Source organism: Sebastes umbrosus, chromosome 4, assembly GCF_015220745.1.
Source record: "Sebastes umbrosus isolate fSebUmb1 chromosome 4, fSebUmb1.pri, whole genome shotgun sequence".
Lineage (NCBI taxonomy): Eukaryota > Metazoa > Chordata > Actinopteri > Perciformes > Sebastidae > Sebastes > Sebastes umbrosus.
In genome coordinates this window covers 21,721,450-21,743,618 of record NC_051272.1, presented here as the reverse complement: position 1 = coordinate 21,743,618, position 22,169 = coordinate 21,721,450, and the positions used below count along the sequence as shown (strand labels likewise).

The 22,169-nt window shown below is 37.2% G+C and overlaps 4 protein-coding genes and 1 long non-coding RNA gene across 6 annotated transcripts; 1 reads left to right on the top strand and 4 right to left on the bottom strand.

Moving 5' to 3' along the window:
• Positions 1-1,130: 1,130 nt before the first annotated feature.
• Positions 1,131-3,720, bottom strand: bpgm (2,3-bisphosphoglycerate mutase). The gene is made up of 3 exons (XM_037768432.1): positions 3,574-3,720; positions 2,502-3,126; positions 1,131-1,591 (listed from the first exon to the last, which is right to left on the bottom strand). The coding sequence occupies exons 2-3, from the start codon at positions 3,100-3,102 to the stop codon at positions 1,416-1,418; spliced, it is 777 nt and encodes a 258-aa protein (XP_037624360.1). The 5' UTR covers positions 3,103-3,126; positions 3,574-3,720; the 3' UTR covers positions 1,131-1,415.
• A 55-nt stretch (positions 3,721-3,775) lies between these two features.
• On the top strand, positions 3,776-18,551 carry LOC119487507. Its single transcript, XR_005206713.1, has 3 exons — positions 3,776-3,852; positions 7,790-7,931; positions 18,405-18,551. It is a non-coding gene; the product is annotated as an uncharacterized LOC119487507 (long non-coding RNA).
• On the bottom strand, positions 5,934-11,373 carry LOC119487500 (troponin I, slow skeletal muscle-like). Of its 2 annotated transcripts, none has more exons than XM_037768441.1 (8): positions 11,129-11,373; positions 10,334-10,381; positions 10,199-10,205; positions 9,858-9,902; positions 9,594-9,725; positions 8,526-8,615; positions 7,767-7,940; positions 5,934-6,750 (listed from the first exon to the last, which is right to left on the bottom strand). In XM_037768441.1, the coding sequence occupies exons 2-8, from the start codon at positions 10,342-10,344 to the stop codon at positions 6,664-6,666; spliced, it is 546 nt and encodes a 181-aa protein (XP_037624369.1). In that variant the 5' UTR covers positions 10,345-10,381; positions 11,129-11,373; the 3' UTR covers positions 5,934-6,663. The 2 variants fall into 2 exon arrangements, with proteins under 2 accessions (XP_037624369.1, XP_037624370.1); XM_037768442.1 differs by having other exon boundaries at positions 10,334-10,377.
• On the bottom strand, positions 11,499-15,552 carry LOC119487503 (troponin I, slow skeletal muscle-like). Its single transcript, XM_037768445.1, has 8 exons — positions 15,456-15,552; positions 14,564-14,594; positions 14,426-14,429; positions 14,254-14,295; positions 13,803-13,934; positions 13,590-13,679; positions 12,176-12,349; positions 11,499-12,071 (listed from the first exon to the last, which is right to left on the bottom strand). Exons 2-8 carry the CDS (start codon positions 14,572-14,574, stop codon positions 11,991-11,993), a joined length of 534 nt encoding a protein of 177 aa, XP_037624373.1. The 5' UTR covers positions 14,575-14,594; positions 15,456-15,552; the 3' UTR covers positions 11,499-11,990.
• Positions 17,836-22,024, bottom strand: LOC119487501 (troponin I, slow skeletal muscle-like). The gene is made up of 8 exons (XM_037768443.1): positions 21,871-22,024; positions 21,244-21,267; positions 21,119-21,122; positions 20,413-20,454; positions 20,152-20,283; positions 19,114-19,203; positions 18,382-18,555; positions 17,836-18,228 (listed from the first exon to the last, which is right to left on the bottom strand). Exons 2-8 carry the CDS (start codon positions 21,252-21,254, stop codon positions 18,142-18,144), a joined length of 540 nt encoding a protein of 179 aa, XP_037624371.1. The 5' UTR covers positions 21,255-21,267; positions 21,871-22,024; the 3' UTR covers positions 17,836-18,141.
• Positions 22,025-22,169: the final 145 nt, after the last annotated feature.

The window sequence follows — 22,169 nt, the reverse complement described above, 5'->3', positions numbered from 1 at the left end:
TTCAGACCTGGTATTACCGTACGTCCTCAGTGATCGGATCACAGGTGTGAATGCACTCAAGACGTATTGAGATCTGATCACTCAGACCACATTCAGAGGTGGTCTGGGCCACATATGGCCACATTCCTTTAGCAGTCTGTACGCGAATGTGTCCTGGGCCACATTGAAGGACCGCCTACTCCACTAACGTCCCGCAGGGATCCGCAGGGTCTTTGCGCTCCTCATGTGAATAGACGGCCAGACGCGAGCGCTTGTCTGCCTCGCAGCATGGAAACGGCTTCGGTGCTCTACTGTATTCTATCGGTACAACTTTATTTTATTAAAATATATCTTATCTGCATTATAAAATATATCTTATCTGCATTATTATCATACTGTCGGAGATGTGTCGGTGTTTTTGTTCCAGTGTTTTGCACGGAGCTGACACCCGCCCACCTGCTCGCTCTCTCTCATCCCCGGCTCTCTGAAGCTCTGTAGTCCGTTGTTGCCTGGCAAAGGCGGTGGTGCCAGTGGCGGTGGTAGGCAGTATATTTTTGGCATCATTAGTGCAAAAATTCCATAATAACCTTTCAGCATATTGTAATTCAAGTGTTCTCAAGGAAAACTAGACTTCTGCAACTCCTCATGGCTCTGTTTTCAGGCTTTAAAAGATCTTTGACCAATCACAGGTCATTTCATTGAGAGAGCGTTCCTATTGGCTGTGCTCCGGTCATGTGACCGGAATTTGGCGTTCCTTCACCAGATTTCACAAACGTTCTCATTTTACAGCTAAACCGTGCACTACAAGATGATTCTGAAAACAGAAATAGGCATTAACGTAACATAATATTGATTCATATTTGATCAGCGCTGCCTAGTTTGACCGTTTGGTAAAAATATATATATATATATATAAATATATTTTTTAATCATATTTGCTCCAATCTCGTCTACTTCAGCTTTAATAAAATGTACCCGAATTCACGAATATGTAGGATCTTACAACTGACACTCATGTAATATTACGTCACAACGTCTGCTGTATTAGCCATGTGTTTACTACGTGTTTATAGTGCATATAGAGCGGGGAAGTGAGATCCGATCACACATGGTCACTCAAGACGCATGTGGAGATGCATTCTAATGCCAGGTGTGAACAGATGTATTTAAAGCTGTCCACTTGTGATCCGATCAGTTAGGATGCATGATATTGCCAGGTCTGAACAGGCCCTTTCTGTATCCAGGTCAGGCCACTATTACACATAACTTCACACATATCCTTTGAATCTTATTAACACCACTTTGTTGTTGTTATTGTCTGATGTTATATATTATTATTATTTGAGTCTTTTCAAGATTTTTCACTGTACCTAATAAAAGTGCGCACAGGCAACCAGAACAGAACTATGTTAAGTCTTACAGCCGGTTTAGTGCATTCAAGTTGACGGTTTGGCTTTTCCCTGGTCCTCCACCTTTTTAATCGCCGCCTGAATCTTCGCCTGGTCTCCCAAGAGCTGCCGAGGTTTCACAGGCTTGAGGTTGTCATCCAGCTCAAGCAGCACAGGTATCCCCGTAGGTAAAGTCACGTTGGCGATATCCTTATCCGATATACCTGTTGAAATAAGGACAGTAATATCAAGGTCACACTGGACAAACTAGTCACAACCAGGCGTGATAACTAATATGCATGAACGCTGTAATAAAATCCTGTTACCAAATGCTGCATAATATTAAAGTAGGCAGAATGTTTTTGGCATCATTGGGCAAAAATTCCATAATATATTATATTATATAATAAATTCCAGCATATTGTAATTCAAGTGTTCTGAGAGATAACTAGACTTCTGAACCTCCTCATGGCTCTGTTTTCAGGTTTTAAAAAATCTAGCTCGTGACGGGAGACTTTGGCCAATCACAGGTCATTTCAGAGAGAGAGCGTTCCTATTTGGCTGTTCATTCAACAGGCAGCTGTCAATCATTCGTTCACTCCTATCAAACGGTCAAACTGGCAACTCTGATCAAATATGAATCAATATTCTGTAATGCCTATTTCTCGCCTCAAATATTTTCAGAAACATCTTGTAGTGTACTGTTTAGCTGTAGAATGACAAATTACCAGATTACCTGTCTCATGCACTGCTGCACTGCAGGATATAGTGACCGTTTTATCAAAATAACTTTAAAATTATATTTGCTCCAATTCTACCCACTGCTGCTTTAAGTAACAGTCAATATGTGTTAAATCAAGGAGTGTCCTGTGGCAAAAAGAGCATCGAAAGCTTATGAGTGTGATGAAAGGTCAGCGTGGACTTAATAGCCACAGCCGAATGTAACATAAACTCACTGGCCTTTTTACACAAGTTCAACTTTCCATTTGTGGAACTGAAATATGGCCTTCACCAGTTGACGACTAGAAACAGCAGCCTGTAGAGTCCAGAAGCTGTTGCTGCATTCAACAGAATGCACAAACACAAAAGCTGAGAACACTGTTTATAATAGTGCGGGCCATTTCAGTAGCATACCTTCCAGATGTTTCAGCAGAGCCCTGCAGCTGTTTCCATGCGCAGAAATGAGCACAGTCCTGCCGTTCCTGATCTCTGGCACCACGGTGCTGTCCCAGTATGGCAGCAGCCGGTCCAACACCTCCTTCAGGCTCTCTGCTCTGGGAAGGCTCTCCTTTGGCACGTCACAAGTGGTGTATCTGCGGTCATTGTAGATTTCCAGGAAGTAAGGGTGGGATTCATCAATCGGAGGTGGAGTGATATCATAGCTCCTTCTCCACAACTTCACCTTTTCCTCTCCATGTTGTAGAGCCATCTCTGCCCGGTTCAGGCCAATCAGGGAGCCGTAGTGGCGCTCGTTCAGTCTCCAGGCCTTGACCACGGGGACCCACTCCTGACCCATAGCCTCCAGCACCAGCCACGCTGTCTGGATGGAGCGGCTGAGGATGGAGGTGAATACTAAGTCGAACTTGTAGCCCTGCTCCTTCAGGAGCCTACCACAGTCCTGGGCCTCCTTCACCCCATCCTCGCTCAGCTTCTGGTCCACCCAGCTGCAGAAACGGTTCTCTTTGTTCCAGGCCCCCTCCCCATGCCTCAGCAGAAACAGTTTGTACTTGGACATCCGAAAGCACCAGCAGCAGAAAACCTGCACACAAAAAAGTTATGCAGTTAGTGATAAAACAAGTGAAAATACATTGTAATCCACAGTTTATACAGTGTATAACCTCACTTAGTCACAGGTCTGTGTGTCTGATTTGAGATCAGGAGCAGGTACTTCTTATAAGAGGCTGTTCCAGCAAAAGGTTAGAGGTTGAGTGACAGGCTAAAGGCAGGCTGGACACAAAACAATGATGTTAGCTAACTACTAGCTATAGTATATGCACATATTTCATTGGATGCTGCAGCAAAGCTTAGTAACAAGTCTGAAAGGATGGATGGATGGTTGCTATGTAGAGTACAGTTGCTATGTAGAGTACATCTTATATTATAACCGCTCAAACAGAGATAAAGACAAAACCAACGTATTAAAAAACAGAACTACAAGCAACGTAATTCCCCAAATAATCATAATATGGTGAAAATGTCGTCTTACCCTGTGTGGGTTTTAAATCCGGCCTAAAAGTAGCTAGTACACAGTCGTGAAGTGTTGACAGTGTTTTTGGCCGGGGCCATGTACAGCAGTTGTTCCCTTTGAAACGTTGATGATTGACATCCCGTTCCTCCAATCAGAAAGGCGGATATCAGAAAGTGGGCGGTACCTTTTGGTCAAATGTTATGCCCATATTAGGAGTGGTAGTAACGGTTCACCATGGAGGGAGGAAGAAGGAGGAGGGACCGTTGGCTGTTGTCTCTTTTAAACATGGATGATGAGGTACAGTAACGTTAGATATGTAAATACTCCAACATAATGTAGCTAGTAAAACTAACGTTACTTCAAAAGTTAGTTAGTTAACATTTTTTTATTGTTTCATTGAAGTCAGGTTTCTTTGTTTAACCCTATAGCTTCATTATATTTAATTTGCTGCGTCATTTCCCTACACGGTGTTAATGAGAGCCTGAACAGTGTTCCTGGCTGATTAGACCTCAGTTAGACCTCAGAGGCTCAGTTTGAAGCTATGATGGGAATTTATTAGTTAGTTAGGTCACAAATCTTCATTTTAACCACTAAGAATGATAAAGGTGTAATTCATCCCTCCCTAACAGGTTCAACAAAACTATCAGACTAGGCCAGGGGTCAGCAATCTTTACTATCAAAAGAGCCACTTCAGGAAAAAATAAATAAAAAATCTGTCTGGAGCCGCAAAACATTTGATCATTGTGATGAAGGTAACACAGTTTATAGTCTAAGTATATAGTATATAAGTCTAATGCAGTGAGGGCCAACGTGCAAATGTACTACAGAGTATTAGGGCCAAATTGAGGGAAAGCAAATCAGAGATTTACAGAATAAAGTCATAACTTAACGAGAAAAAAAGTCGTAACATTACGAGAATAAAGTCATAACTTTACGAGAAAAAAAAGTCGTAATATTACGAGAATAAAGTCATAACTTTACGAGAAAAAAAAGTCGTAGTATGACAAGAATAAAGTCATAACTTAACGAGAAAAAAAGTCGTAACATTACGAGAATAAAGTCATAACTTTACGATAAAAAAAGTTGTAATATTACGAGAATAAAGTCATAACTTTACGAGAAAAAAAAGTCGTAGTATGACGAGAATAAAGTCATAACTTAACGAGAAAAAAAGTCGTAACATTACGAGAATAAAGTCATAACTTTACGAAAAAAAAAAGTCGTAATATTACAAGAATAAAGTCATAACTTTACGATAAAAAAAGTTGTAATATTACAAGAATAAAGTCATAACTTTACAAGAAAAAAAAGTCGTAATATTACGAGAATAAAGTCATAACTTTACGAGAAAAAAAAGTCATAATATTACGAGAATAAAGTCATAACTTTACAAGAAAAAAAAGTCGTAATATTACGAGAATAAAGTCATAACTTTACGAGAAAAAAAAGTCGTAATATTACGAGAATAAAGTCATAACTTTACGAGAAAAAAAAGTCGTAATATTACGAGAATAAAGTCATAACTTTACGAGAAAAAAAGTTGTAATATTACAAGAAAATGTGATTCATCAGACCAGGCCACCTTCTTCCATTGCTCCGTGGTCCAGTGCTGATGGTCACGTGCCCATTGTAGGCGCTTTTGGCGGTGGACAGGGGTCAGCATGGGCACCCTGACCGGTCTGCGACTACGCAGCCCCATACGCAACAAACTGCGATGCACTGTGTTCTGACACCTTTCGATCAGAACCAGCATGAACTTCTTCAGCAGTTTGAGCTCCAGTAGCTCTTCTATTGGATCGGACAACACGGGCCAGCCTTTGCTCCCCACGTGCATCAATTAGCCTTGGGTCTGACCCTGTCACCGGTTCACCGGTTTTCCTTCCTTGGACCGCTTTTGGTAGGTCCTGACCACTGCAGACCGGGAACATCCCACAAGAGCTGCAGTTTTGGAGATGCTCTGACCCAGTCGTCTAGCCATCACAGTTTGGCCCTTGTCAAAGTCGCTCACATGCCTACCTTTGCCCATTTTTTCTGCTTCTAACACATCAACTTAAAGGACAAAATGTTCACTTGCTGCCTAATATATCCCAAGCCACTGCCAGGTGCCATTGTAACGAGATAATCAATGTTATTCACTTCACCTCTCAGTGGTTATAATTTTATGGCTGATCAGTGTATATATATATATATATATACTGTGTGTGTGTGTGTATATATATATATATATATACCAGAGATGTTAAAGGGAGGGCTACCATGATACAAACTGTATGGCAAAATTTCTGTCTAGACAAAATGATAACTATATTTACCATCAGACGATAACATGATTCATACAAGACAAACATTCCAGTTTAAGACACAGAGGACCAGTCTTCTCTGAGCAATGTAATTTACATTTTATTACTTAATACACAATTCATAACAAGGCTTCTTCTCATCATAATGTCTAAGTTTAATGCCACTATGTTCATCTTCAACTTGATCTAGCTCCATGAACAGTTGAACCTCAACATTAGCTGCCTCTGGAATGTGTATTCATTCAATCCAACCGGCACACTTTTTTTTTCTTCAGAAAACACAAGAGTACACAGAAATGTTGTTCTCCATGTTTTATGTTGTCATCTAAGGCCATGATTCAAAAGACACTTTTGTTGGCAATACATGTAGTGTAAGTTGGCCAGATTCAGATTCGTAATTGTAGACAAATCTGCATTTTCTCTGAGTCTTGCCTGTTTATTATTGTATATACTGTAGCAGAGGTCAAAAAGCAAGCCAGTAACAATTACTACATGTGACTTGAACAGCCAAAACTGGGGCTGCGTTCATGAATTCATATGGATGCTAACAAACTACAAAGGCAATATAGTGCTCTAATATATACATATGTTTTTCATAATGCATCATACATTATGTAAAAAACTATATGTATCATGTGAATGATCGTGAAGTTAAGCACCTTCACTATTGTCATTTCCACAAACACTTGAAACATGAACTGGTCATCACGTCATTCACTGTCATTATAGAGCCAACAATAGTCATGATTCACTGGTTCCACCTGTTTTAGAGCAGCAAATATCTTCACAAAGAAATTCAGCACTAAATCTACTGCCCAGCATTAAACAGCTTCTTCCTGCCCTCCATACCAGACATGGCGTCCACGTTCTTACGCCAGTCAGTCACTTCCTCTTTCTGTGGGGGTGAAAAGATGATTTTGAATCAGCTCAGTCTGATTAAAACAAGAGTACTTGTAGTCATTTTGTACAACACAAATAGGCATACAATGTTGTAGGGCTGCACGATTTTGAAAAAAGATCTAATTGCAATTATTTTGACTGATATTGCAATTGCAACATGATTTGCAATATTAGAGGGAATGATCATTTTTGCATCATTATTCTCATTTTCTTTGAAAAACATATTAAATTGATTATGGTGTGATTTTTGCTGGGATCGAGTACCAAACAAAGGTGTTTTCTTAAGTCTGTAGAATATAATGTGTAGGCCAGGACATCTCTGCTCGCATGACAATATTTAATTTGAAATGGTATTTTGACACACGTTTAACATTTAAGAAATATTGCAATTTCCTCCTCATCCTGCGATTTGAAAATTGCACTGGGCCATACTGCGATTTTGATAAAAATTTCTATTAATTGTGCAGCCCTACAATGTTGGGGAATATACAGTACATGCTTGTTAACGTTAATGTGATGCACTAAACATTGATACACTTAGATACTCTTCAACTGAATTTTTACTTCCTCTCTATTTTTTAAACAAATGAAACCCTTCTCAGGGTGTGCCACTCTACTTTCTAGTTCCTTTAAAAGCATTTTAGCAGTTCGGGTTTCACATCAGTATTCTATATTTAGCCTTAGTGATTATGTTAATATCCTGTATTCAGGCTGCTACTGGGTCAGCAATTAGATTTATGTCAAATGTGTGGTCCCCACAGTTAAAATGAAACCGGCACCCTTGATTTCAACCAATATGTTATGATGATGAAGAAGTGTTCTGTTTAACTAAAACATCCAAAGCTTCCTTACCAAAACTGTGCAGACTGTACACTGTTATTTTATATGTTTTTAATTGTTTTTGTGTGCTGTGTGTTTAATGTACACAGGACTCCCCGAAAAGCAGCACTGATATGAGAGTACTATCCTCAGTGAATAAAAGTGATTTGAAGTGACACCAGCAGCTCTTACCTTCTCCTCCTCTTTCTTCACAGTCTTCAGGTTGGCCTTGAAATCCACAGACTCTTTGACCTTAGTGCCCAGCAGAGCTCCCAACATGGCGTCAGCTGACACCCTCACCCTCTTCAGGGCCGGTCTCTTCATCTTGCCCTTCAACTCAAAGATCTTCTGAGACAGGTCCAGTATCTTTTTCCAACACAAATGACACAAACCCACCCTCAGCATTACTTTAAAATCAAGGTTCAAGGTACTTTATATGTCATTTGTAAATTCCAGCAAAGCAGTCATTGGCAATGAAAATCTTGCAATGCTCATGAAATTTGTATATATAAAATGGGGAAATCACACAAGTAAATGTAAAAGCAAAATGATAATCTAAGGCATACAATAGTGCAGTTAAAATAAATATAAACATAAGTAAATATAAAATAGTATTGTAAATATAAATTTGTAATTTTGTTGACGACAGTATTTTAGATGGGAAAACTGAATGAAAACAGGATTTAGTATGTATATGCATGATGAGAAGTAATATATGTACACAGAGGTGTAGACAGGAATGCAGTATGTATAGTGAAGTAATATACAGTATATACTGTATATATATATACTGTGTATATATATATATATACAGTATACACACACACACACACACACACACACAGAGAGGTGTTCCAAATACCAATGAATATTGTTTACATACAGTATGCACCCCTTAGATTTGTGTGAAAAAGGATAGAACTTAAACAGTTATTCACAAATATGACTTACCTCCCTATCATTTTTTGACACTTTGGAATCAATGTCATAGCGAGCTTCATCAGCGCCATCAATTTTCTGGTGTAGCTCTTTGCAAATATTCTGTGGACAAAAAAGTGTAGATTAGACTCCTTTGAGTACCAGTTGCCGGAATTTGTTTGAGTGTAATTTATCTGGATAATTTCACGGAAATACTGGCATGATAACAAGCAATGCACTAGGACTGTCCTCAACAAAAGAAATTCTTAGTCAGCTAACACTCATACAACTTTATCGCATAATAAAGAAAATAATCACACAAAAGCACCACTTTACTAGAGATGTGCTCATAAGTATCTTGGAAATGAGTCATTCAGCGTGAAAAAAACAACTGAAAAAAGAGTGATCGACTAAAGAAATCTTAGTCAACTAAGACCAAAATAACGAATAGTCGACTAATCTACTTAAATTGGGCAGTCCTACAATGCACAGAGACAGAGCAACATGTGTATGGGCAGTGATTTGTTTATAGAATATCAAAATTGAAACACATCACACAACTCTTCTCCAGTACACCATGCCTTGATCACCAAACCTTTTCGGGGTACCACCCTGAAGAAGGCAAGATAGCTAAAAACAATGATTAAAGCATGGTGGACTGGAGAGGAGTTGTGAGATCTTTTCATTTTTAAATGTATGTCACAGTAGACTTTGTATGATCCGTAGATTAATCCAGTGACTTTGCTGTGGGTAGTTTTCATTGGAAGTATTTTCTAATGGTCTCTATTGAAACTGTTGACATTGAGGTCTGTGGTCTGTGGACTAACTGAGGTGTTCTTGGCAGGAGGAATTGCTATTGAGGTCTTTAAATTTCATTTTTAAATGCTTTGAGCACCACAAACTAAAATATATTCACCTTGATTGTATTTGTCAGTGGCAGATATCTCCAAACCTCAAAACCAAAAGTTATTGCTTGCGGCTAGATACCACCAGGAGTAGGTGGGGAAAAGTTATTATGTGATTTAATGTTGACTTTCTTGAGAGCCAAAATAAAAAAAAAACTACTCCATGTGGATTGAAATGCTTCATTGATAAATGTACCTGTAGATCCTGAAGAGACAGGCCTGACAGTTGGAGCTCTGGGACTTTCTCAGTGAGGATTCTCTCTCGTTCATCTTTTCTGACTTGCTTTTCATTGTCCAGCATAGTCATGGCCTTCTTTAGCAGTTTGGTCTGGTGCACATACATGTACAGAATTACACCTCAGTCAACCAGACAACGTATAGTTTGCAGCTCTTAAAGAGTGTAAATTCTTGAACAAGTGCATTACTGTCCAAGACTAACACACAGTTACACATAAAATACCTTCAAGAACAGCCTGCGAGATGCAGAGATTTTGGGCTTTGGTTTCTGGAAAGGAAAACGTTATACATGTCAAATTTCTGGCAAAACATTTCAAATATCCAACAGAATTGAATGATTCAACAGAAAACAAAATATGACAACATATACAGTACTGACTACAACCTGAGTAGAATTTGACTTTATCCTTTATATATAAACTTTTTCTTTTCTTTTCTCTGGATTATATTATATACAAATGCATATTTATGGATTTGGAGCACAGAACACATCAAATAAGTCTCATAATCCAACACAAGTGCAGTTTTTAGTCCCATAACTGATGAGATGAATTGATAACTCACCATATTCCTATCCAGTCAGGAAGGTGGTGCCCATATTTCAAGAAGAGAAAGAGAAAAGGTGCAACTTATTACATTTGTCAAATGTCTCGTACGAAGTTATGGTGTGGTGAAAGTAAATGAGACATGAATGCTTACCCTTCAGACATGTTTGCAGTTCTATGTGTCTTCACTTGTTAAATCTATCTGAAAAAGACAGATGGAAGACAATTATCTTTTCTTTTTTTCTACATAAGTATACACATACATCTCTGCTAATTTATTGTGAACAGAAAAAAGCTAAATTTAGCCCATCTGATTGAGAAATCCTATATCCCATACAGTAGGTGGCAGTTCCATAGCAGAGGACACAAACAATGTATGACATTGTCTAAAGGTCAAACCTACAACTTAAAAAATACTCTCTAAAGCAAAGCCAAAAAATACTCAAAATAATACTAATACCAGACAAGTAATCAATCAAGACCAAAGAGGACAGGATTCATATTGTTTTTCAATATAGATATTTTATGACTTTTGATTTAGTAAGCAAAGATTCTTCGATTCCAGATCATTACATTTAAATGACACTACAAAGTAATGTGAATAGGTTGCAAAGAAGAAGAAGACATAAATGAAATACACATTGTGTGATGTGTTCTTTATAACTTCAGCCAGCTGATCTCAAACGTGAACAAAAATAAAACTCCTACCTGACTCACATGTAAAGAGATTCCTTTTTTAAAAAAAAATAGATAGCTTTAATTAGATTTTTTAAGATTTTTAAATGGCATTTAGTGTAAGAAACTATAACTGGCATTAACATAAATCCAGCCTTGCTTTTTTAATACTGATGAATTTGGAGTAGCGTCAACAAGAGTATTGTAATAAAACACCTTCTTCTGTTGTTTTATCCCTTCATGTTCTGTAAGATTTCAAAATAAAGCTCCTTACCTTATACAGCAGGTGACAAATACTCGCAGGCGCCTTTTTCTGAGACGAGAAGGACAGAAAGAGGGTAGATATATAGATTCCAGCGCTCATGTGAGTGGCTCACTAAAATAGACCCTCTGTCCTCACCATTCTTGAACGGCGTCTCTCACATCCCTCTTGCATGATGTGTGAAATCTTACTGGGACTGTCCACCTGTGATGCTTTGCTACTGTCCTCCGTCTCCTCGCTAAGGAGGACAGTTTGAAATAGCTTTAATCCAACATTTTGTGTGTGAAATGAATGTTGATCCCACATAAAATCCAAAGTGATTATTAGGTCACACAGTGGAGGAAAACAACGGCAGGATTGCTTTATTTTTATTGAGAGAGTTCGTTCGTTTATCTTTGTATCAAGTACATAAACCAAATATGAACACACTTTCACCACATTAACAAGCTAGATGGCAATTTATTACAGCAGATAACACATTAGCAGTCGATAATTTACGAGGGACAAACAACATATTATACTGTAGGTCCACTAGTGTCTGAGTGATGGTTTGAAAGAGTGATGCTGCCATCACAAGGCTGCTGAGGAGAACTACTGCAAACAGTCTAATACAAAGCAGTTAATGACAAAAAAAAGATAAGATTTTTCAATTTAAAACATAATTTAAAGTCCACTTGTAATCCGTCTTTAAATAAACATCTGTTGCTTTCCTTTATTTCTACAAGATTACTACAAAGCAAGACTGTGCTGATTTTTTAGAGTATTTGCAATCCATACATCAATACTGTATAATATAGGTAAGACAGTAAGTAACATTAAGAATTTGTTATAATAAGATGATCTCTTAAACAAAAGTAAATGTTTCTTTAGTTCTTTAGGCGTCAAACAGCTTCTTCCTGCCCTCCATACCAGACATGGACTCCACGTTCTTACGCCAGTCAGTCACCGCCTCCTTCTGTTGGAAACATAACACATCACCAAGATGAATCAAATCATTTGAACCAAAAATGACCTTTACCTGAAGGTTTCTGAGACTGTAAAGATGAAAGCCAGGCTTACCTTCTCCTCTTCCTTCTTGACCGTTTTGAGGTTGGCCTTGAAGTCGATGGACTCCTTGTGTTTGGAGCCCAGCAGGACGCTCAGCATGGCTTCAGCTGAGATCTTCACTCTCTTCAGGGTCGGCTTCTTGAACTTACTCTGGATCTCAATAATCTTCAAGTTCATGTTCTCAATCTGGCGGGAGGATCAGTTGATAGAAAGGATTGTTCTTTTGCCATTCGACCATTGTGAGTCAAGAACACCATATTACCCCCAGACACAATGTGAGGGAAGCTCCCTAGATCCTTACATTTTTCCCCACAAGTTCACATCCATATATGGATTTATGAACCCTGGGATGTATCAATATGTCTATTTGTAATTAATCCAAAATTGAAAGCTGACTGTTCACTCTTAACCTTGTAATTTCATTTAAAAAAAAAAAAAAAAATCTTACATTAATGTCAATTTTTCTAGTGCTTAAACCAAATATTTCTAAAATATTTAGATGGATTGGACCAACCAGTACAAGGTCAGAGAAACTCTACTGCTTTACTACTACTACTACTACTACTACTACTACTACTACTACTTTACAAAACAAATACTATATTTTTTTAAAAAGAAGCATATTTATACAAACTTAGAAACTCCTCTTGTTATAACAATATGCTATTTATCTTGTTATAACAATAAGTTATCACATTTTAATGTGAAAGTTTCAGAGTATAACAAGATAAATAGTACATTGTTATAGCAAGAAAATTCCTTTTAACAATATTTCAACAATTACTGGAGATAAATAAATAAAACATGCAAAGAAAAACATTTTAAATTGCCACTTTTGCAGATATTTGATATCCGTGGTTTGAAATCTGATTGCTCAATACGTCATATTTGATATATAGCCAATCTCTCCCAATATATTTATTGTTCTAACCCTAGAATATAAATGTCACTGGCTGGGGTTTTATGTTTCATTATATCAGTGTAATGATTTATTGTCTCCAAACAAATTAACAGTCCATGATTTACTGTCTTGTTTAAACCAGTTGAATAATGTGACTCTTGACTCTCAAAAAAAATGCCGTGGATTACAATGAAGCATGATGTGCTCACAGACAAATTGCAAATTTACAATTTCCTCCCAGCTTACTGTTGATTTTGTAAATCACAGATGTGAAATGTGTTGAGTTCCTAAATATTTGAGGGCGTTTTGGTGCTATAACAAAGTCACAGAGTGCATAAGGCTTTATGCATAAGAGTCTGTTATGTCTTCATGCCGCCACTCGGAGGCAGTGTTTGTTCACTTTTAGCTATTTTATGTTGTGTCCCCATCTTCATAGTAAAGACATTGAATGCAATAACTTAAAAAAAAAAACATTTCCACATGCATCACTGACTTTATCTTCCTGTTCATTCATGAGCAGCTCACCTCCTTGGCGTTTTTGGACACCTTAAGACCGATATCATACCATTCCTCATCCACAACATCAATCTTGTGGTGTAAGTCTTTGCAAAGATCCTGTAAAAAAAAGTAAAAGACACCCTCTAGTGGTATCAGAATATAATAAAAAAAAGTCAAATAGAAAGACTTTATATTAGTGAGAGAGAGAGTGTATTGGACGATTTGAATAAAGTGAAATACCAGAAGCTCTTGCAAAGGCAGACCAGAAATATTTAGAGGAGGAACTCGTTCTCCCAGAGCAGCTTCTCTCTCCTTTATCTTCTGCTCCGTCTCCTCCTGCAGCATCTGAGCAGCGACGGTCAAAAGTCTAATCTAAGGACAAAATAAAAATGAATAATTTGAACTCAATTTTTTTCTCTAGACCAAATAGAGCAAAAGTCCACATAAATACCAGAATTTTTGCATCAATTTGCATCATAAAACTTGAGTATGACACATCCGTTAAGAATATTTATACACGACTAACACACATGTAAACTGTATGTATAATGCAATTCTCAACACACATCACAACCATTTTTCTGAGGTTTATATAAAGAGCATTTAAAGTTATGAACTCTGTCTCAAGTCAAATTCTTCATAATAAATAGATTAAAAAAAACAAAAACATCTCAAATAAAGAAAAACTTACCTTCAACCCCAGCCTTCGAGAGGAGGAGATCTTTGATTTTTTCTATAATTCACACATAAAACAAAAAACATTTAATACCCTCCATATACCTATACTGTTTATGGACTGTATGATTTTTTTTTAGATTGCATTAATAGATAAATATAAAATATGTTGTATGATTGATACTCACAGCTCTGTTGGAGCATTAAAATGAGAAAGAAAATACATGTCAACTTATTTACACAATGAATATCAATATATAGTTTTTCAGTATACTTTGAAGCTGTCAATGAACACTTTAAAATAAACCAGAAGCGATTATACTCACGTTTCAGCCATGATTGTCTTAAATTCCCGCACTAGAATTGTAAAGGTAAAAAAAAGAAAAAGAAAATGAAAATTATCTTTGCAGAAATTGAAAACTGTGAAATATTAATGCATTTGATTGCAAACAGAGTGAATTCACCTTAAACACCTGTTAAATTGAGCTGTACGCGGAGGATTGATGATCTTTTAAGCCTCCCTGGTCAAAGTATTTCACCCACCCCAAACATTCATTGGCCCATTAAAGTTATTTATTGTTCACCCACTTGTTCCCCTGGTGCAGTTCAAGGCGGATACGAATATTTTATGAACATTTTGCTTTCATCACATTACATTTTGTTTACTTTATAGCGATCATCCTTTGTCAGTTACAGTACATGTAATCAAAGAACAATATAGATAAACTTTTTTTAATTTCTCTCTTCATTCAAATAAAAATTCATGACAATTAAATGTAGTCTTATTACAAATTTAAATACATATTACAACTAATATGCAATGGTATAGAAAACATATTTAAAAATGACTTTAACTTTAAAAGCACTTGTGTGATATGCAAAGTTTCAAAGTGGGTCAGTGGTCGTGTTAACATAACTCACAAGAGTCTCTGCATAGGTGACAATAAAGGTGAATGGCCAGATAATCCACAGGCATGTAAACTGACAATGTTCAACTAATGATGTCAATGCCACAATGATTTCCAAATGAAAGAACAAAACAAGACCCTCATCTGAATGAGAGATTTTACAGATTATAAATCAACTATTAGTAATTGTTTTAAACTCGTAGCATGCTGAGAAGTTACTCCTTATTCACAGAACTCAGCTCAACGCCTCAACGTGCCCACACACAGTTTACTGTAATCCACAAATACCAGAATATAAGCAACTCTGTACCTTATTGAAGCCGAAAACAGCTCCTTGAGCCTCCAAACTGAAGAAAAGTGTGTGTGAGGGAGGCAGCAATCGACTTTCTGAGAGAGAAAAATCTATCAGATTTATAGCGTCAAGTGTGAATGGCTCACAAAAATAGACTCCTGCTGCCTGTCCACCAGCAGTGACATTTACTGTTGCACATAGCATCCCCACAATATCAGACAGGAAAGGAGGTAATAAAAGTTCATTTATGGGCTCAAACATTTGGGTATCTGGTGTAATTTTGACAACACCTGTTGGTGGAAGTGACAGTGAGAATTTAAAGAGACACTGGGTCAGTGACACACATTCACAATTGACCAAGGCCAGCTTGTTGGAGTTTGGATTGAGTTGTTAAGGAGTCAAACAGAAGGAGGAAAGCAACCTAGATTGTTTGTATTCACTTGTCCTGCTTGTTTATTTATAGAACAAACAACACAAACCAAGTGTGAGTCTGGACCACCTCAAGATGTCCATCTTTAGGCATCTAATTGTGTCACCATCTGAGACTGTTTATAATTTAATTTATAATATCACATATCTGCATTTCTAGTGGCCGCAGCCACCGTATGGCATTGCTTTGGTCATGCCAATTTGCAAATTCATCAACATAATAGAGTTTAAAACATTGAAAATGAATCAAAGATGATTTTATTTTAGATCTTGAGGGCTTTAAAATGATTAGTTTTATCATTTTGCTTCAAATTAAATGGAGCTTTTTTCTTACTTTCACTATCACAAAACGTTAGAAGCATCTTCATGCACATCTATCAATCACATTCTATCCACCTTGCTCTAAATACATCACCACTCCTTTGCATGTGTGTGATGACAGCCTATTATAGCCTGATAACACATTACAGGACCACCTTGGAGGTAAGATTAAAGCCAAAAGTTAGTTTATTTAGGGGAGCAGAGGAACAAGGACAGGTGCTGGTCAGGACATGATGGTTTGTAAACTGAGCCAGCCAGAGTTCAATCTGCGTCATTGTTGTAACAGGGAGTCAAATGGCTCAAATGGCCGCAACTCGTGCCCTCACATAAGGATAGGTAGGCAGCGAACGATTAAACAAGAATAGTAGCTTACAAACCTTGGGTCAAATACTATTCTTGGATCACTTCTTTCAGTACTTGCTTTAAAGGAGTATTCAAGCGATTTAGTATTGCACTTCCACACAAGAGACAGCTCCGACCAAGAATGGTCAAAACTGATGCAGATTTCCTATTAGTCCCTTTAATTGGTTAAACTCCAATGGTAAATGGTAAATGGACTTGCATTTATATAGCGTTTTTCTAGTCTTCCGACAACTCAAAGCGCTTTACACTACATGTCAGCATTCAACTATTCACACACACATTCATACACTGATGGCAGAGGCTGCTAAGGTGCCAACTTAGCCCATCAGGATCTGATCTAAATACTCATTCACACACCGGTGGTTATGCCTTCGGGAGCAATTTGGGGTTAAGTGTCTTGCTCAAGGACACATCGACATGTGACCCGGAGCAGCCAGGTTACAGGTCGAACCACCGAAATGTAACCCGGAGCAGCCGGGTCACAGGTCGAACCACCGACCTTCCGATTGGTGGACCACCTGCTCTACCCTCTGAGCCACAGCCGCCCTAACAATACTGGAGCCTACATTTCCCATAATGCATCCAGCAGCACCTACTTGTTATGCTGCATTCACACACTATCAGCAAAACCTCCTGTCATTCGAACTTGGGAGTGTTGCATGCTTAATTACCTCCTCTGCTAGCCTTGTAAGAACATCATTGAAATGAAACAGCTACTTCTGTGGTCTTCTTACGGTATGTACGTATTTAAACCAGTTCTTTAACAAGTGAAAACAAATACAAAACTGTATATAGCTTCTTTTAAATTTGCTGAATCGATTGTATTTGTTTTAATATTGCATTTTATTTAGATGTAACTGCCAGCGATGATGGCTTTTTACACATCTATAGTTCTTTCCACCAAGTGGGAGAAATTGTCGCTGTCAGAAACTCCCGCAATCTCCGACTCCAAGGCTGACAAACAATATGTGAACACATCACTAGACCCCTGCCTGGTCATCATCATTGGTTATAATTGTATCCCATATTGAGTTGCACTGGTTGCTTCCTTGTTCCGTTGTTTTACTGAGGGGTTTATTGCAGCCCCGAACCTGCGACCTTTCTTGTTTTTAGACGTCCACAGTTCTTAATGTGAATGTTACATCTGCTTTGATTTACGAAGACGATTTAACAACTTTGTTTTCAGCTGCTACTGTTGACAACATGGAACCATTACTACCATCTGGCTGATGTTGTGTCCCAATCTAATAATAATAATAAAGTAAACAGAAGAGTGCAGCATAGGTTTTCTGTGTTGATCAGGAGTATTTATTATCAGGACATAAACCGGTCTTTTCCAGGCATTTCAAGATCAAGACACACAGCAAATCTCACAGAAAGTGTAGACAATTAGAAAAACACCTCAAAAAGGCCGCCAGAATGCAACTCATTTATATGCAAAATCTACACATTTCATTTGAATCTGAATATTTTTGCATATTTAAAATGTGAAGTCTATACACACGCATACACTGTCAACTTACTATTACTTTATTACTTTATATTTACGGACATTTTAATGTTTACAGTGGACGAGAATAGAGAGAAAAGTCTACTGTCCGGCATTAAACAGCTTCTTCCTGCCCTCCATACCAGACATGGCCTCCACGTTCTTACGCCAGTCAGTCACCTCCTCTTTCTGTTCATAAGAAAAAAATAACTCTTAATGATACTGTATGTTCACAAAATAACCCCAAAATAACCCGAGCAGTTTAAAACCAACGAGTCAACTAAGCCTTACATAGTCTTGAAAACTTTAAAAACAATCTGCTGTTATAGCTGCCACCCTTACCTTCTCCTCCTCTTTCTTCACAGTCTTCAGGTTGGCCTTGAAGTCCACAGACTCTTTGACCTTAGCGCCCAGCAGAGCTCCCAACATGGCATCAGCTGACACCCTCACCCTCTTCAGGGCCGGTCTCTTCATTTTACCCTTCAGCTCAAAGATCTTCAGTGACAGATTTTCAAGCTGCAGGAAACAATGAAAAATGTAAGTAAAAAGTACACAACGAAACCACCTTAAAAATGCCAATAGATCACAATGAAAGTGTATTTTAAAAATGATAAAAAAAAACACACTCAGTAAGGCTATTAACTAGGGCTGTCCTCGACCTAAGAAATTGTTAGTCGACTAACACGCCGACAGATCTGTGAAACCGAGTTTCTCCACAAAGAATCACACAAAAGCACCACTTTAAATCTTGTGTTTACCAGAGATATGCCCATACGTTTCTTAGAAATAAATCATTCAGCATGAAAAAAGCATAAAAAACAACTAATAGACTGAAGAAATCTTAGTCGAATAAGAGCAAAACGACTAAGAGTGGGCAGCCCTACTATCCTACATACTAATCCTACATGTTACCGGTATATAAATGATAATAAAACTGATAATGAAAACAATCACTATAATGCTGCAGCTTCTTAATTTGTTATGAAAGATTAATTTATCATTAAAAACAGTAAACACATCAATAAAGTCAACTTAATCCACATGTAAGTCAAATGAATATGAATAAACATGTACCTCCTTGTTATTTTTGGTCACTTTGGCGTCGATGTCGTAGCGCTCCTCATCTACCACGTCGGTCTTCTGTTGCAGTTCTTTGCACAGAGCCTGCACACAGAGCGAGAATCATATCAAACATTTAATGAGAACCCTACAATCCACTGGCGTGTTGCACATTTCAAACTCAAAGGTTATGTTTTTCTGTGTGTTTAGTTTAGTTTAGTTTATTACTTTTTCTAACGGGGACAGTGCATATTAATAACATTTCTGAAAATATGCCAGAGTTAGCCAGAAAACCTGAATTTCATCTGTCGTCCCCGGGCAGGCAATAGTTAAAGCACAGATGTTAAGGATAAAAGCATCGAAAATACAATCAACGATAAAAGAAATGTGCAGCTATGAAAAGATCACTTCATAGAGACAAGAGAGACAATTCTTATAACACACAGAATCAACAATAGCATGACAACAATCAACAGACAGCATGACAACAGGTGAAGTGTGGATATTATGTACAATACGGCAACACAATAAGCAGGAGCAGCTCTTACATTAAACATAATAATGACAAATATGACAACAAACAACACCTCCCAGTTCTCGTGTTCACAAGTTTGATTTCTAGTAAAACAGACTCTTAATGTTGTGGAGAAGGAACAGTACTTTTCACAGTTTCTTATGTGTTGTGTTTCGATCCTGGGAAGCTCTGACAGAAAAAGCAGATTGGCCAAACCTACTTTGTCTTCTAGGTGTTGATGCAACACTCAGTCATTTATGAGACATTAGACCAGGGAGCCTCATTATTAGTGGTTGCTTGTATTTAATATTTGAAATAAGTTTTTTTAATAGTATAATTTATTAAAGGTTTCCGTCATCTAAATGCCCAACATATAAAATGTGGACTGCGAGGCACCTCTCCTCGAATAAACCTACTGCATTTGAACATACTGTATGCATGTTATCTATAAGCATCAGAGGGATACTTGCGTAGGAGCATTTCAGCAATGTTGTTTCATTGTAGTATGATTGGCGGTTCATGCAGTGACCTGCACATACCTGAAGGTCCTGCATGGACAAACCAGACAGCTGAAGAGGAGGGACTCTCTCACCCAGAGTGGCTTCTCTCTCCAGCTTCTTCTCCTTCTTCTCCTTCTCCAACATCACAGCTGCCATTTTCAGCAGCGTGGTCTGAAGTGAATGAAAAAGTGAGAATGAGATTAACTTTTTTGGCACAGATCACTCTTATGTTGGGAATTTGTGGATGGTGTTATAAAGTTTTATTTGTGGTTATTACTGTAAAGACAAGGAAGACAATACCTTAAGAGCCAGTCTGCGAGATGCAGAGATCTTGGATTTTTTCTAAAAAAACAATAAAGCAATATAGCAAAAGATATATGTAGCAACAGTTTATAAAAATACATATGGTATCCAGTGGTGGAAGAAGTACTCAGATCTTTTAATTAAGTAAAAAATAATAATATAGCAGTGTAGAAATACTCTGTTAAAATTAAAAGTCTTGCATTCAAATCTTTACTTAAGTAAAAGTTCAAAAGTATCAGCATCAAAATATACTTCCATTATCAAAAGTAAAAGTACTCAGAATCATCTCTATTATATTATTGTATTATAATTATTGATGCATTAATGTGTTCATCACTTTAATGTTGCACCTGGTAAAGGTGGAGCTCATTTTAATGACTTAATATACTGCTGGGTAGTTTCATCTGTAATAATACATCATCATTTATTAGTTGATTATATTTTGTTTTAATAATCTGAATCTGTAAAGTAACTAAATTATATAAATCAGTGTAGCGGAGTAAAAGTCTAATATTTCCCTCTGAGATGTAGTAGAGTGGAAGTATAAAGTAGCAGAACATGGAAATACTCAAGTAACGTACAAGTACATTACATTGGTAGTTAAGTACAGTACTTTAGTAAACTTACTTTCCACCACTGATGGTATCTAAGTGTAGATTTTCTTTAGTTAAGCTACACCAACTATATACAGTAGATAACTTACCTGTCTGTGGTGGATATTATGATGGAAAGGAAAATAAAAAAAAATATTATCAACATGATAAAGCTTCAAAGAATTACTATAATTTTACAAATATTTATTTACATAATTACAAAATCATAACTTACCCCTCAGACATGATCAGCTTTTGTCTGTAAAAATTAAATAATTCATACTAAAGTCAGAAAAATGCAATAATCAGAAGTAGTAACAGTAAATACATGCAGTACAGTCGTATTCTTCCTGTTTAACATTAATATACAATATGTATTATATACACTGTAATATTTGATTATTTTGTAATTCATGAATCCCAGTTGGGAGTTGATCCATTTAACAGGGCAGCCAGAATCAAAATGAGCTTTTGCCAAATAGGACAAATCATCATCTTTGTAATAAAAAGTATTTCCCAGTAGCATTTGTTAAAGTTATAAAAAATGAGAAGGTTTACTAAGTTGCACCTTAACATTTGAATCACTTGATGAGTGAATTTAAACATTAAATGGGTAAACTAAATGTGCCTTTACACTGAATGCATATATTTTATAACAAAGTAAGTAGATAAATTGTCTTGTTTTGGTCTCTTAAAGATCAAACTGTAATAAATCTTTTACAGTAAATTTGCACGTTTGTGTTTTTCCATCAGCCTGCTAAAGTCCCTGCCTTTAAATTATTCCTGATAAATGCAACAGGTGAAATTGTCTAATTGTCTAATATATTCTTAAGCTACACTATCATCGTTAAAATCAACATACCTTTTTTATCGCTGCAGAAAACCTGTTGAGGTGAGCAGTGGCTGTCTTTAAGTGACAAAAAATAAACTCCTCAAATGTAATGGCTCCTTTTGCCTTCTGTGAGCGGCCAACTAAAATAGCCTCCTATGTCCTGACAGCTAGTAGACTCTACTGTATATCACATCCCCCAACACCAGGTTAACAACCACTGTCCTCCTATTGCTCAATAACACAAAGAGCAGAGGATGTTAGGACAGCTAGTGATTAAAAAACTATGAATACGTCATCATGAGTATCTCTGTTATTGGATAGATAATAAA